The sequence below is a fragment of the Cololabis saira genome, chromosome 20 (genome assembly GCF_033807715.1).
Source record: "Cololabis saira isolate AMF1-May2022 chromosome 20, fColSai1.1, whole genome shotgun sequence".
In the NCBI taxonomy this organism is placed as follows: domain Eukaryota; kingdom Metazoa; phylum Chordata; class Actinopteri; order Beloniformes; family Belonidae; genus Cololabis; species Cololabis saira.
This window is the reverse complement of record NC_084606.1, coordinates 17,920,165-17,933,086: the sequence shown is the minus strand read 5'-3', so window position 1 is coordinate 17,933,086 and position 12,922 is coordinate 17,920,165. Positions and strand designations below refer to the sequence as shown.

The following is a 12,922-nucleotide window of genomic DNA, read 5'->3' as shown; positions in this document are numbered from 1 at the left end:
AATGAAGTGAATGGAAAGCAAAAGTTTACATAGAAGAGTTCATCTGTATTTGTTTGTGTGGTCGGCACAAATGAGCCAAAACCAAAGGAATGTTTGCTTATTTTACTGTGCCAAGAGAGAATAAATGATGCATTTAGAGGGAGTGCTTAGAGATGACATGAATCTGTTTCCCAGGTTATAAAGGATTAGCTTGAATTCATGTAATATTTATTTTGTTCTCTTAATGAGATTCAGAAGAACTTTACTGTCTTGGTTATTTAATTCAGACAAGAATCCCACCCAATACTCCTGGCAGTTAGGTGAAAGTTCCTCCACTTGCCATCCGGAGTCCGTCGTGTTGTTGAACATATGCCACTGAGAGTTTTACGACGCTCTCTTATCCAAGCTGCTGCTGCAGTAACTTTTGTATGAGCCCAAGTAGGCCTGCTGTGCTCCCTCCAGTTCAGGAAATACTTTTCTTTGAGCCTGTGAGCTCATTGCCAACTTTGTCATTTAAATATATTTTAAAGGTTATTGGAGTTCTGGGTAATTGCATCATGGAATAACATCTTTGTATGCCAGACATGTCTAATTCAAAAAATTACAGTCTCTTTCTCATTTACCTATTCACACAAACTGCTCAACAGCTTGCTCTTATCTCTTGTCTCTTATATGCACTCGTTGGAAAAAGAAAACCTTTGTATTTTTAAAGATTTTGAAGGTCACATATCAGGATAAATACAAAAACATCTACTTGTCTTAGGTCCTAGAACTGGTTAAATAATTATATATATAATAATTATATATATATATATATATATATATATATATATATATATATATATATATATATATATATATATATATATATATATATATATATATATATATATATAGAACTATAGAACTGGTTAAATAATTATATATATATATATATATATATATATATGCAATATTATGTATGCATAATGTGCAACACTAACATGATACATCCATTTCTTAGTTCTATTGGTTACCAGGAGGTTTGAAAATCTAAACAACCTTTAATTCTTCTGGGTTCGTTTGATTTTAGCTCATTGAGATGGCGGACTTCTGATTTTGTAAATAAATTACGTTAATTTAGAATACAATTTACTTAAACAAAAATTGTATCCACATCCTTTGACATAATAAAAAAAATCATAGATGTGACTATTTTTGGTTTTCAAGTATAATCCTTGACGTATTATGAATACTTTAGACATTACTCTCCACAATACTGTATCGGGCGGCGCGGTACTATAAAACCAACGGTCCCTCTCGACGGCATCCGTAGCGAGCTCCTGATTGGTCCGTCCGGCTTAAATTTGAACCAATGAGAGCGCAGTGCACGAGTTTCTTTTCTCAGCTGAAACGCTGTTGTTCGCTGTGCCGCTGTCGTGCATGAAGAACCACTAAAACTTGGATTATTTGCTGCAGTTACCGGCGACTAAACTTGCTGCAAATAAGGAAAGAATACACACGGTCAGGTGAGTTAAAATAGCCGTTTGAAAAATTAAATTTCGAGCTTAAGCTTTCGCGTGGGAGGAAGCACCACCCATACAATCATACTCGTGAACATTGCATCCTTTAAAAAGTACAAAGCGTGGGACCGCTTGTTGTGATTTTGAAAATAAACGCGCCATTTCGGTGTGTTTTCCTTTTTTAATTTCCCTTTTTTTTGTGTAACACTTAGAAGAATAAGAGGAATTGGGACGGTCCTCTTTGGGGAATAAGGTGAATAAGGATGCCACCAACGAGAGGAAAGAAAGCCACGGCCACCGCCGTGAACCAAACATCCAAGCTGCTGCGAGCAGCGTCCTCGGAGAACCAGGTGAGCTCTGCCAGTGCTTTTAAATCCCTCCTAATACCTGCAAACAAAGAAGATTGCGCCGCAGTTCATCGTAAAGGTGTAACTCAATGTTTCGTCTGCTGGAGACTGTTTGTTTGCTTTGCTACAATTGCTCTGTTACACAAAGTTAAGGATTTATTGGACAACAAAGCATTGTACATTTTATATAACACTCTGATTGTTCCATATCTGACCTACTGTGTTGAAGTTTGGGGAAATGCCTGTAAAACATATATTCAATCAATTTTCATTCTGCAAAAAAGAGCCATAAGGATAATTAGTAGAAAACGATATAGAGATCCAACAAATCCATTATTCCTTCAGTTAAATTTGTTGAAATTTCATGAACTAGTAGACCATAGTATTCTGCAAATTATGTTTAAAGCTCATAAAAAATAAAAAACTTTACCAATCAACATTCAGAAAAGATTTGAAAAAAGAAAAAGCAAGTATAACTTAAAAGGAACAGAGATTTTTATAAAACCAAGATGCAGGACAAAATTGATGGAACGTTGTGTTTCTGTGAAAGGAATCAATTTATGGAACAATCTGAACAAAGAAAACAAAGAATCCAAATCAAACATTACATTCAAAAGAACAATTAAAGCCTGTATGTTAAGGAAATATAACGAAAAATGTTTGATTGACATACCCGTAGGCGGTGGTAATTTTATTTAATGTTATTTTAATTTTATTTTAGTTGTTTTTATTCACTTAGTTGTTGTTTTTTTAAATTATTATTAATTTATGTTATTTGTGAAAGGGGCAGATCAGATAAGATTCTTCTTCTTCTTTCTGCTCCCTTTTCATTCATAAGTTAGGAACATTTGTATTAAATTGTTTTGTTTTTTGAATGAAATAAAGAATAAAAATGAAAAAAAAAATGTTTTGTTTTTTTACTAGTATGTACACCGCACGAACACGTGGTTTATGACTAATACGCTGCTGCTTGTTGTTCTGGTTTCAGGAGGAAGGCTCGCAGGTGAAGAGGTCCTCCTCTCCTCCACATGGAGCTCCCAAGAAGAGGACTGCTTTCATAGACATCACCAATGTAGGTGTTGCCATTCATTAGTTTCGGCATCTAAATCATGTGCTATCGCCCTCTGTAGATAAAATATGTCCTTATTTACTGGAAATGTCCTGGATAGTATACAAGAATCCTGCAGCAGCCTGGCATAGACAGTGTGTGAACAGTATAGGGTGTATTGTCCTACTTGAAATGCATAATTTCTTTGCCTGCAACTCTGTTTCTTATTTGTAAAGACCCTTGAGAGGGGACCAACACATGTTCAGAAAAAGCAGATCTTGACTGCTAAGATTTGATTGCAAATGTCTGGTTGTGCTTTAAAGCCAGTCATGAATGCATCTTGAGTTGTATTTGCTACCTGTGCAACATTTACCTAATTACTGCACTGTCCTCTTGCTTTTTAAAATGTGTTTCTTTGAGATTTAACATCTGCATGCAGATGATATGATAATACAGCACCCAAAAGTCTAAAGTCGTTCACCAAGGATATGGTAGAAATGCTCCTTGTGTCATCAATCAGCTGCAGGTGTGGATCAATGATGATCAATGTGAGGAGCTGTCAGAATTCGGGTTTACGCCACAGAAAAGGGATATGTGCAAAATTCAACACTGTGAAGGTATCCTCAGTGCCTGGATCATTTTAATGAGATGCAATTCACAATTTAAACAAACAAATAAACCATCCTGATATCTGTTTAGCACATTTGCATGGGGTAGGTGAATTTGGGATGTGGGTGGGGGCAACAATTAAGTAACAAACATTGAATATAAGCTTCTGATCACACCCTACAGCTGCACTTTAGTCACGTCACGCCATATTTTTATCCGTGACCAAACCTGAAAATGACATGGGTCTGTGCTTAAGTTGCCATGGTAACTGTAAACTAAACAGTAAAAGTAATGGGAGCTTTCGTTGTAGCCTAAAAACTTGGTGGGGTCAGACTAGACATTAAGCTTGCAGGATAGAAAGTTCCTTATGGCATGTAGTTATGGACGCATCCATCTCATCGCCACTCTTCTGCTGCTCTGGGCTTCTTGTTTCTGACGCGTGTTGGTATCTTAGATTTTATTCACTTAAAAGACACTGACACTTTTATTTGAATGACATTTATTTTTATCCATCACTGCATTACTATTGGAAACATCCTTTATCATTAGAAGTTATGGCAAATTTGTCTAGGGGATCACGGTGGCCAAAAGTCACAAATGTGCATCTTATAATTTCCCCTCAAACCTAATGTTTTATATTGCTACTCATCTGCATTTAGTTGAATATTGGCATTTATGAATGTGTTGTTTTTTTTTCTCCTATTTTTTAATTTTGAATGAGGCAGATTACAGCGGGTTTTCTTAGGCAAAATAGGCAATCATATCTTTCATTCTCACTAATGTCTTGTTCTGTCAACATTTTTTATTTTCATTTTTTTATATTTTTATCCCCGATTTTTTTTTTTTTTTTTTTTCTCCATCACCCAGTGCTCCTACCTAAGTCAGTCCTGGGCATTGCCATCCTCTACCAACCCTGCACTGAGCTCAGGTCTCCTCCTTAACCTGAGGAGTGAGCAGCCACATCTTTTCACCAGACAGGGTGGGGTTTCTCTGGCCGGACGTAGCGCGTGGAAGGATCACGTTATTCCGGCCGGATCCTCCCCACCCCATCTGGCTCCCCGGTTGGCCAGAGGGGGCATGTATAGCCCAGGACTGTGCATTTTGTGAGGGAAGCTCACATTAGCTACCCAAGGGAACACGGGGAGAACATGCAAACTCCACACAGATTGTTCTGTCAAATTTGAGTTTCACTTTAGTTTCTGGGCATGATATTCGAGGCTGGTCTCGGACCACTGCTGCTTTTGGTGTCCCTGCTTTAATTTGTGACGTGAGCAGCAGCATTTTGATGTCTGTGTCTCTTTTCTTGGCTCTGAATTGGTGCTTTTTCATGGTTGGGTATTGTAAACAAAGAAACGACTCCAAGTTAGGCAGTGGCGTCCAACCAGCACTGCCTGTGTGTGCTTCATTTTGCCGGTTTTCCGGATCATCTGTTTTGAAAATCAATCACCCTGTGATCCTCTGGTCCCCACACCATGTTTTATCTCTGTTGTTTCTTAATGTTTGCAGTTTCACAACCATCCTTGTCCATATGATGAGATGATCTTCATGTTAAAACCAAAGTTGTTAACCTTTTCATTGGAAATACATTTGAAAACATGCTTAAAGCTGTCCAGAAAAACAGTGACAGCATGTCAACTGAAGGTCCAACAAACTGCAACTGTGGAGTTTTTTTCACCATGTTGTGAACATGTCCACTGCTGCAACACCTCGTTGTGAATCATTTAACTTCTCTGTTTGTCACTGGCAGCTGTTATTGTGAAACTACCAACTCTGAGGTTGTGTAATCGTCAGTTTTGGCTTTTAAATGGCTTCTGAGCAGTAGTTGGTTTCCTCAGAGGGGCAGCATTTTGGATACAATCTCTGATTTAAAACACACAAACAGAAAAAAAAACCCTCAACTTTGTTCCCAGGCTCATAAACTTCAGTTGAGCCTTCCAGGGAGGAAGAAAGAACCAGGAAAGAAGGCGGTGAAGAAGAAGACCAACTCCACCTCTGTACCTACAAAGAATCGAGCCAACCTGAAGAAGTATTTGATTTTATTGATGCCTTGATCTTCCCATGTTGTATGTTTTTGTGGTTATTCAGTTCACTTTAACCTTTAGCCTCTTTCCTTTTTCAGGTCGGTGTCTGTGAGCTCAGAGGGGACATCAACTGAGCGCGACAGGACTGATTCGGAGGAGGACAAGGAAGAGGAACTGCAGAGTGGCATCGTAGCTTCAGAAGATGAGCCGACGAGCGTTTCGCCCCGTGCTCCTCGTGACGTGCCAGTACATCTCCAGAAGCAACAAGTAGGGAAAATGCTGCAAATTAACTATGTAAACGTAGTAGCGTCAAGCCTAACTTCTGTTCATTTCTCTTTCACCCCATCCATGTAGATCCCAAAGGAGTTTGACATAGACTCTGAGAACTCTGAGGACTGTTACATGTGTCCAGAATATGCAAAAGACATCTTTGACTACCTTAAACAGAGAGAGGTGAGCTAAATGGAGATCCTTTCATCATGCTGAACTGCGTCTCCAGGATCTAAACTGGAGCTCGTGCACAGTCTTCTAAAAAAGGCCACTTGAGGACATGATTTCAGCTAGTCTCTGCTCTGGGTTATTGTCTGCAGGAGAAGTTCGTCCTCTGTAACTACATGCCCAAGCAGCCAAGTCTCAACGCGGAGATGAGGGCCATCCTGATCGACTGGTTGGTCGAAGTCCAGGTGAGATCTCCAGCCGGGTAGGGCTGCAACTACAGACTATTCTGATAGTCCATAAGTCAACTAATGGGATTAAATCATTATTAAATAGCTCTTATTTAGCTCTCCGCTTTAAAATTTTGTATGAGCTTATTTATATGATGAGCTAATAATAAATTAAAGCCATGAAAGATGAACGCCACCAAATTATTTCCATGTGCAACTCTCAGCAGAGATGGGAAGGAAGCAGATGCCTCACTCTGTTAATAATTTTCATTTGCCGACAATAGTTGCCATTTAAAACTATTTTTTTTATTAGTTGATGTAGGGCTGTGCGATTAATCGATTTTAAATCTAAATCGGATTTATTAATCACAATCGATGTTAAAAGAAGGAAAATCGGAAAATCGATTTTCCTTTTTTGCAGCTGGCTGCATTACAGACAGAGCTCGTCTAGTCATCTTTATTTGGTCAAGAAAATTGTAAATGTTGTCACTTTAGTAAACTCAAGGAGGATTTACAGTATCTTTCAATTGCACTTCATTCCCAGTAGGGACATTTGTTTGCTATTTTTATTTAAAAATAAAGATAAAACATTTGAAACAATTTATTCCATTGTCTTTTGTAGTTTTACCAAAAAAATCGAAATCGAAAATCGGGTTTTCAGAGAAAAAAATCTGGATTTAATTTTTGTCCAAAATCGCCCAGCCCTAAGTTGATGTTTTATAAAAAAGCCTGAATTGAGGAAAAACTGTACAGGAGGTGAGTTGGGTTTTGGTTTGTCATACTGCTGAAAATACTGAAAGGGAATACAATTTTTTAAAATTTATTTATTTATTTTTTTTCTGTTTAATGCTAAAACAAGATTGCCTTTCTGTTTCTGTGGTTGTGTAGGAGAACTTTGAGCTGTACCACGAGACCCTGTATTTGGCTGTGAAAATGACGGACCACTACCTATCCAAAACCCCCGTCCACAAGGAGATGCTGCAGCTCGTCGGCTCCACCGCCATGCTCATCGCTTCCAAATTTGAGGTGAGTCTGTGCAGCCTTCAGCCCTCGCTGCTTTCAGCTTTGTCACAAAGTAATTTTGAAGGATGACGAGCAGAATCTTGATGACCTGCAAGTTTTTTTGAAGATCACAATGAGCTCTACTTTTATCTAAACCCCTTAATGCCTAAGTTTATTAAAAACATATCTTGCAGGAGCGCAGCCCGCCTTGCGTCGATGATTTCCTTTACATTTGCGACGATGCATACAAAAGGGAGGAGCTCATTTCCATGGAGGCAAACATCCTGCAGACGCTGTCGTTCGACATCAACATTCCCATTCCATATCGGTTCCTCAGACGCTATGCCAAGGTGTGTGTGCATGAGTTTCCCACCGGCTGGTTAACACCAGCACCACTCTGCTGGAAGGTGCAGGGAGACCTGGATTTGTGTGTGACTTCACATCACATGCAAGTGTTTCCTCTGTGTGTCTGCAGTGTGTGAGCGCCGGCATGGACACGCTGACTCTGGCTCGGTATTTCTGTGAGATGAGTCTCATGGACGTGGACCTGGTGTGGAAGCGGGGCTCTCTGCTGGCCTCAGCCTGCCTGCTGATGGCACTGCTCACCAAAGACCTGGGAGGATGGGTAGGTTCCTACTGTCAGGAGATGGATATGTCTCCACTGTCAAAGAGCACGTGTAAATCTCCACAAAGGAGATTTTCCTCCTCACACTGTTGTTGCGTGAGGTGATGTTTGAATGTCGGGCCAGCGCATCACTCGTTGGTTCTTGATTTCTTGGGACGTGCTTCATCTCCAGGGTCTGACTCCATCTCACTGACACGTTTTGCATCAGTGACTCTTTCCTCTGAAGATGTGCAGTTTGCTGCTGTTCAAGCTCTGCTGTGTTTGAAGGGTTACGCTTGAAATGGCCCGCTGCCTTTCTGCATCTTGCTACGGTGCTGTCAACAGGACTTTCCTGTGGAGACGCAGCCGTTGCTCGATGGAGACGCAATCTGTATCATTTGTTTGAGCGGGAGCTCTGTGGCCACTGCAGTCATGCTGCCTGCACTCTTGAGTTGCTGGTGTGCTAAACTTACTGTATGTGGCATTAGCAGTTCAAGCATGTGACTGAAGTTCCATCTGTGGGTCAAACCAATGTGGTGCGACTGTGAGGAACCTAATTAGAGTGGGAAGTCCACTTGTCTTTGGAGGACTACTGAATCAGCTAATATTTGCTGTGTAATTATTCAAATTTTAATCATGACTTCATTTTTTGGTTCCAGACAATCACATATTTAGTTCTGAGTGATGCATTTTTTTCCTCCTATCTATTTGATTTGCAGTTGTAAATAAGTACATTTTACTTATATAATTTCACAGACCTGAGTCACAAAGTGCTTCACAAGAAAGATGTGTGGCAATACAAGAGATTATATAGAGTACCATTAAAACAATTAGTCAACAAAAGCCTGCGTCAATAGAAAAGTTTTTAACTGCTTTTGAAAAACAACAGAATCTTGGCAGCGAGAGACAGACATGGATGTTCCATGCATACAGCTTTGGTCTCATTCAGGGAACTGTCTAAATAGACCTGTAGATGGATTTTCTCCTTTTTGTCATCCTGTACATCATTCAGCATCACTGCTGCACCACGTCCTGGTTTTCTAAATTGCCGGGGGGAAAAAAAGAGTGCATTTAAGGGGGAGGAAAGAAAAAATAGCTGGTAAATCAATTTTGCATTAACACGTTATTATTGTCGTTAACTTTGACAGCCCTTATGGAGAAGAACGTTTGAGTTGAAAGAATGATTACTTTCCGTTAAGTTTTACTGCAGGTGACATGTCGTAACATCTGGTACTCTGTGCCTCTGGACGTCGGGCACGAGGGCCGTATGTGCAGTTTTGATTCATAAAGATGGAAGTCGAGGCCTTTTTCAATTCCTTTCTTTCAGTAATTGGTGTTGACTGTCATCAAAACAATAGATGAGGAACTCCTTTTGGGGAAATTGGTTAAAGGATTTCCTTTTTAGACCTTTTTAGCTTCAAAGCAAAATGGCGTTTATCAATTTATGAATTTGTATAATTATAGCATTTAAATACTCTGCTGGGCTGTGTGTGAGTTATTTATTTATTCTTATTAACTCTCCCCTCCCCCCTTTCTGTCTGGCAGTCGCCCATCCTGCAGTTCCACTCCGGCTACCAGACGTCAGACTTGGCGCCCGTCGTCAGAAGCCTCCATCAGATGCTTTTAGCTCCAGTTGATGAGAAACTGAAAGCCATCAGGAACAAATACTCGCATAAGTAAGTTTTCTATAAAAGTCTACTTAAAGACCGCAGACTGCAGATTCACCAATCGACGTTCTAATTCTCAATAGTTGGGTTTTAATGGATTCTTTTATCTTTCAGGGTGTTTTTTGAAGTGGCTTCTCTGCCGTTGGTTGATATTGACATTTTGGAGAAAGCTTTGGCCTCCGAATGAAGATGGTAAAACAAAGTCTAAGTTGACAAAAAATTTCCCTCAGAAAACAAGAAAAAAACTGTACATAATTTGTTAATATGTTGGATATTTATGTGTAGTTTGACTTCCAGGAAATGTTGGAAATAAAACTTTGATTCGTGTTCCAAAAGTTTATTTTTAATATGGGCATTTAATACCATGTTAGTTTAATTCTTGCATACTTTTGATGGCATTATTTTATAACTTTTTTATAAGATGAAAAAAGCAACTTCTTTACTCAGTCTTTTGTAAGCCCCTGCAGGAAGGAGGAAAAATAAGTGCTCAGAGGAAGTCGGTAAATGTTTACATTTACTGCTAAATTATGCACTGGCCCAAAGGTTTTCATAGGTTTGCATACATTTGTCCAAGTTAGCAGTGATGCATGTGTGTAATTTCTTATGTTGTACAGTGTTTTATCATGTTAAATGTCTGTAAACTAATGTTTTGTATAAAAGACAACCAGATGATGCCATGCTGCTTTTAAACAGCGGTCATACATACTCATAAATAAAGAAGTGGTTTTACATTTTTTTTGGTGAAGTGGCTGTTCATTTTCAGTCTTGAATCGACTTGTGTGTTGCATATGTAGTAAAAGAGTGACGTCAGCGGCAGCTGCAGCGTGGGTTCTGCAGAATGCAGTGATGCATCTGCACCACTAGAGGGCAGGGTTGTACCATGTTGCATCGTCTGGAGTTTACTGGTATTCCCAGGATAAAGAATTGGAGAAATTAGGTTTTACTTATGAAAGATCTTAAATTACAAATACTTTTGTATCTCTGTTCATTATACTCCTGTTTTATTCTGATATGTAACATGTAACTGACATTTATTCTGTAGTTGGGGTAAGCAGGTCCAAAGGAAGAAAATGTACGAGTGCTATAAGCAGCCAAGTAAATCTATCCGGCTGTCTATGCATACTCTGTTCAAGGTATTGGAATTTTGAGTTTAAATTACTTCCCATCAACGTGCAATAACTTGTTTTCATATATTCTAGAGATGCAATATGGTTCAGGCTTCGAATTTTAGCTTAAAGGGCAAAGTCTGCGTTGGTACCTCAGGGGTACACGACCACTGGAGGTTGGGGATTCAGCCATGGACTCTCGATCGAAGTTGTTTATAAAGGTTATATCCCTGGCTTTGCTGCAATTGCTGAAATTCCCACAATACACAAACATCACCTAAAGCTTCTCACCCCCCCAGACCTTCTCAGGTGGTGATTATCTGTCCAACAGTTGGTCTTATCTCAACAGATTTGAGCTGATCAATAAACGGACCTGTGATTCTAAAATAGTCCAGCTGGGCTGTTTCATTTGAGGCAGCTATAGCAAGTGACAGGCTGCAGCAGGGGGAACGGGGGAAGTGTGGAAATTGATTTTTGCTGGGCCACGCTGAGTCTGAGCATGTGGCTGTAGCAGACTCCACTTAATAAAGTTTCTCTGAGTACCGGTACATATTTTATTTGGCTTTGGCCATTTAGATTTCTGTGGTTATGGGATTACCGCAGAAATGTCAAGTGAGATTTTGGCATAACGATGCATCTTGTGCACATGTCACAAAGATATAACTGAGGAAGAAGTATTCATCTGTTTTGTTCCCAATAGAGAACATATGGCAACATTTAAAAGAAAAGAGGAATGCAATGACTACAAGCTCATATTGTTGCACACCGCAATGTATTTTGCTGTCAAGGTGAGGCAAACTATCAGCTGAAAGTGTCATGCACATAGCACAAGGTGGTAGGACTCAAATGCACAACGTGACTCAGTTGTAACAGTAAAACGAGGTTTAATTCAGACGGGTCGATACACGGGTAAACAGGTGAAATAGCAAAGGAATACAAAAACATGAGCCAAAAGGCAAGGTAAAAAAACAAGCAAGATTTGAAAATCAAAAAGGCAATGACTATGACAAGAATGCTGGTAAGTGAACCGTGAAGAACAGTGAACTGGCAACGAGACAAGACACAGAGGGGAATATACACACGGACTGATTGGAGACAGGTGTAGGAGACACAATCAGGGATCAGGTGCACACAGACCAGGAGGAGGCAGGGCAGACAGGAACCTAAGACGGAGACACAGGTGAGTAATAAAACAGGAAGACAAGGCATAAAACATGAGGGACAAAATAAAATACTAAACCCAAAACATGACAGAAAGGCTTCATAGCGTCTCTTTTAAATGTTATGGGAATGAAAGACAACAAGAAGAAAGCTTTACTTTACAAAGGGATGCATATTTACAATATCTTATGTTCATTACTGTTCAGAAATATGAATATTTCTAAAGAATAGTTTGAAATTTCCACCTGACCTGACTTGGACCAGCATTTATTCATCCGTGGATTTTTCCCAATGTGGCTATAGTGGGGTGTGTCCGGACCCAGGCTCAGCATTAACCCGATGTTGGATCACAATATCGGCTTCTTATACAACAGACAAATCTGATTTTGAGTTTTCGGTATTCTGTGATTCTTTTGGAAATGCAAGTCGTTGAGAACAAAAGTGAAATTCGAAGCATCAGAACGACCTCGCTCTGTGTTGTTTCCTGGTGATTTGAAGATCCCCCCCCCCACACACACACACACATGCACACATAACAGTCCATGGATCTCTGCCAGCTCCATTCAGTGGCCATCATCTCTCACAAACACAGATGCCGCTGCATCTGCTCCTACAGATTTGAGTCCGTTCTTCTCCTGTTACTACTTGATCAATTAAAGTGATTGATTGGCCGCATTGTGTGGGTTCGCGTATGTGAGCGTGCGTTCATTTCCCTCAGCTCACTGGTGCTGAGCATCACAATAACTCAGCCTGATTAAAGTGTGCTATTGCAGAGTGTGCTCATCCTGCTGGGCAGATAAGCATCTGAATCGGCGCTGCCAAACTGCTCATGAGCTATTGATCAGCGCCGGGCTGAGAGCAGGACTCTGCTGTGTTATGGCTGCAGCTTTGTTGCCTTGAGTTCTTACCGTTGAGTTGCAGATGTTCTTCAAGATGGGTGTTTAAATGCTTATTCTTGGACAACCAGTTTGGATTGGTTTCAGAGCAGATAGGTTAAAAGCTTGCAAGGTTTGTCTCTTAAATCTTTATAATTATTTGCACTTTAGCAGCAGATCCCACTCCATTATCCTGATGAAGGCCTCTCTCTTCCTCTTTAGTTGAGTAGTTAGATCTAAAGTTGCTCTTCATCTGAGGGCCTGCCTTTGAGTTTCATTTGTCACATAACTGAAATTGGCAAAGCGATGTTCATTTCAGAAACATTCATAGGAATT

The 12,922-nt window shown here is 39.9% G+C and overlaps 1 protein-coding gene across 1 annotated transcript; it reads left to right on the top strand.

Moving 5' to 3' along the window:
* The first annotated feature begins 1,352 nt into the window (after positions 1-1,352).
* ccnb3 (cyclin B3) lies at positions 1,353-10,178 on the top strand. Its single transcript, XM_061709610.1, has 12 exons — positions 1,353-1,487; positions 1,694-1,831; positions 2,817-2,900; positions 5,396-5,511; positions 5,605-5,773; positions 5,861-5,959; positions 6,097-6,189; positions 7,060-7,197; positions 7,368-7,523; positions 7,649-7,798; positions 9,323-9,453; positions 9,559-10,178. The coding sequence occupies exons 2-12, from the start codon at positions 1,745-1,747 to the stop codon at positions 9,629-9,631; spliced, it is 1,296 nt and encodes a 431-aa protein (XP_061565594.1). The 5' UTR covers positions 1,353-1,487; positions 1,694-1,744; the 3' UTR covers positions 9,632-10,178.
* Positions 10,179-12,922: the final 2,744 nt, after the last annotated feature.

Excerpts from the sequence above, each read along its gene's own strand:
- ccnb3 (XM_061709610.1), top strand. The coding sequence starts at position 1,745 with ATGCCACCAACGAGAGGAAAGAAAGCCACGGCCACCGCCGTGAACCAA. Across the intron at positions 5,960-6,096 it reads ACTACCTTAAACAGAGAGAG|GAGAAGTTCGTCCTCTGTAA; the intron begins GTGAGCTAAATG and ends TATTGTCTGCAG. Across the intron at positions 9,454-9,558 it reads AGGAACAAATACTCGCATAA|GGTGTTTTTTGAAGTGGCTT; the intron begins GTAAGTTTTCTA and ends TTTATCTTTCAG.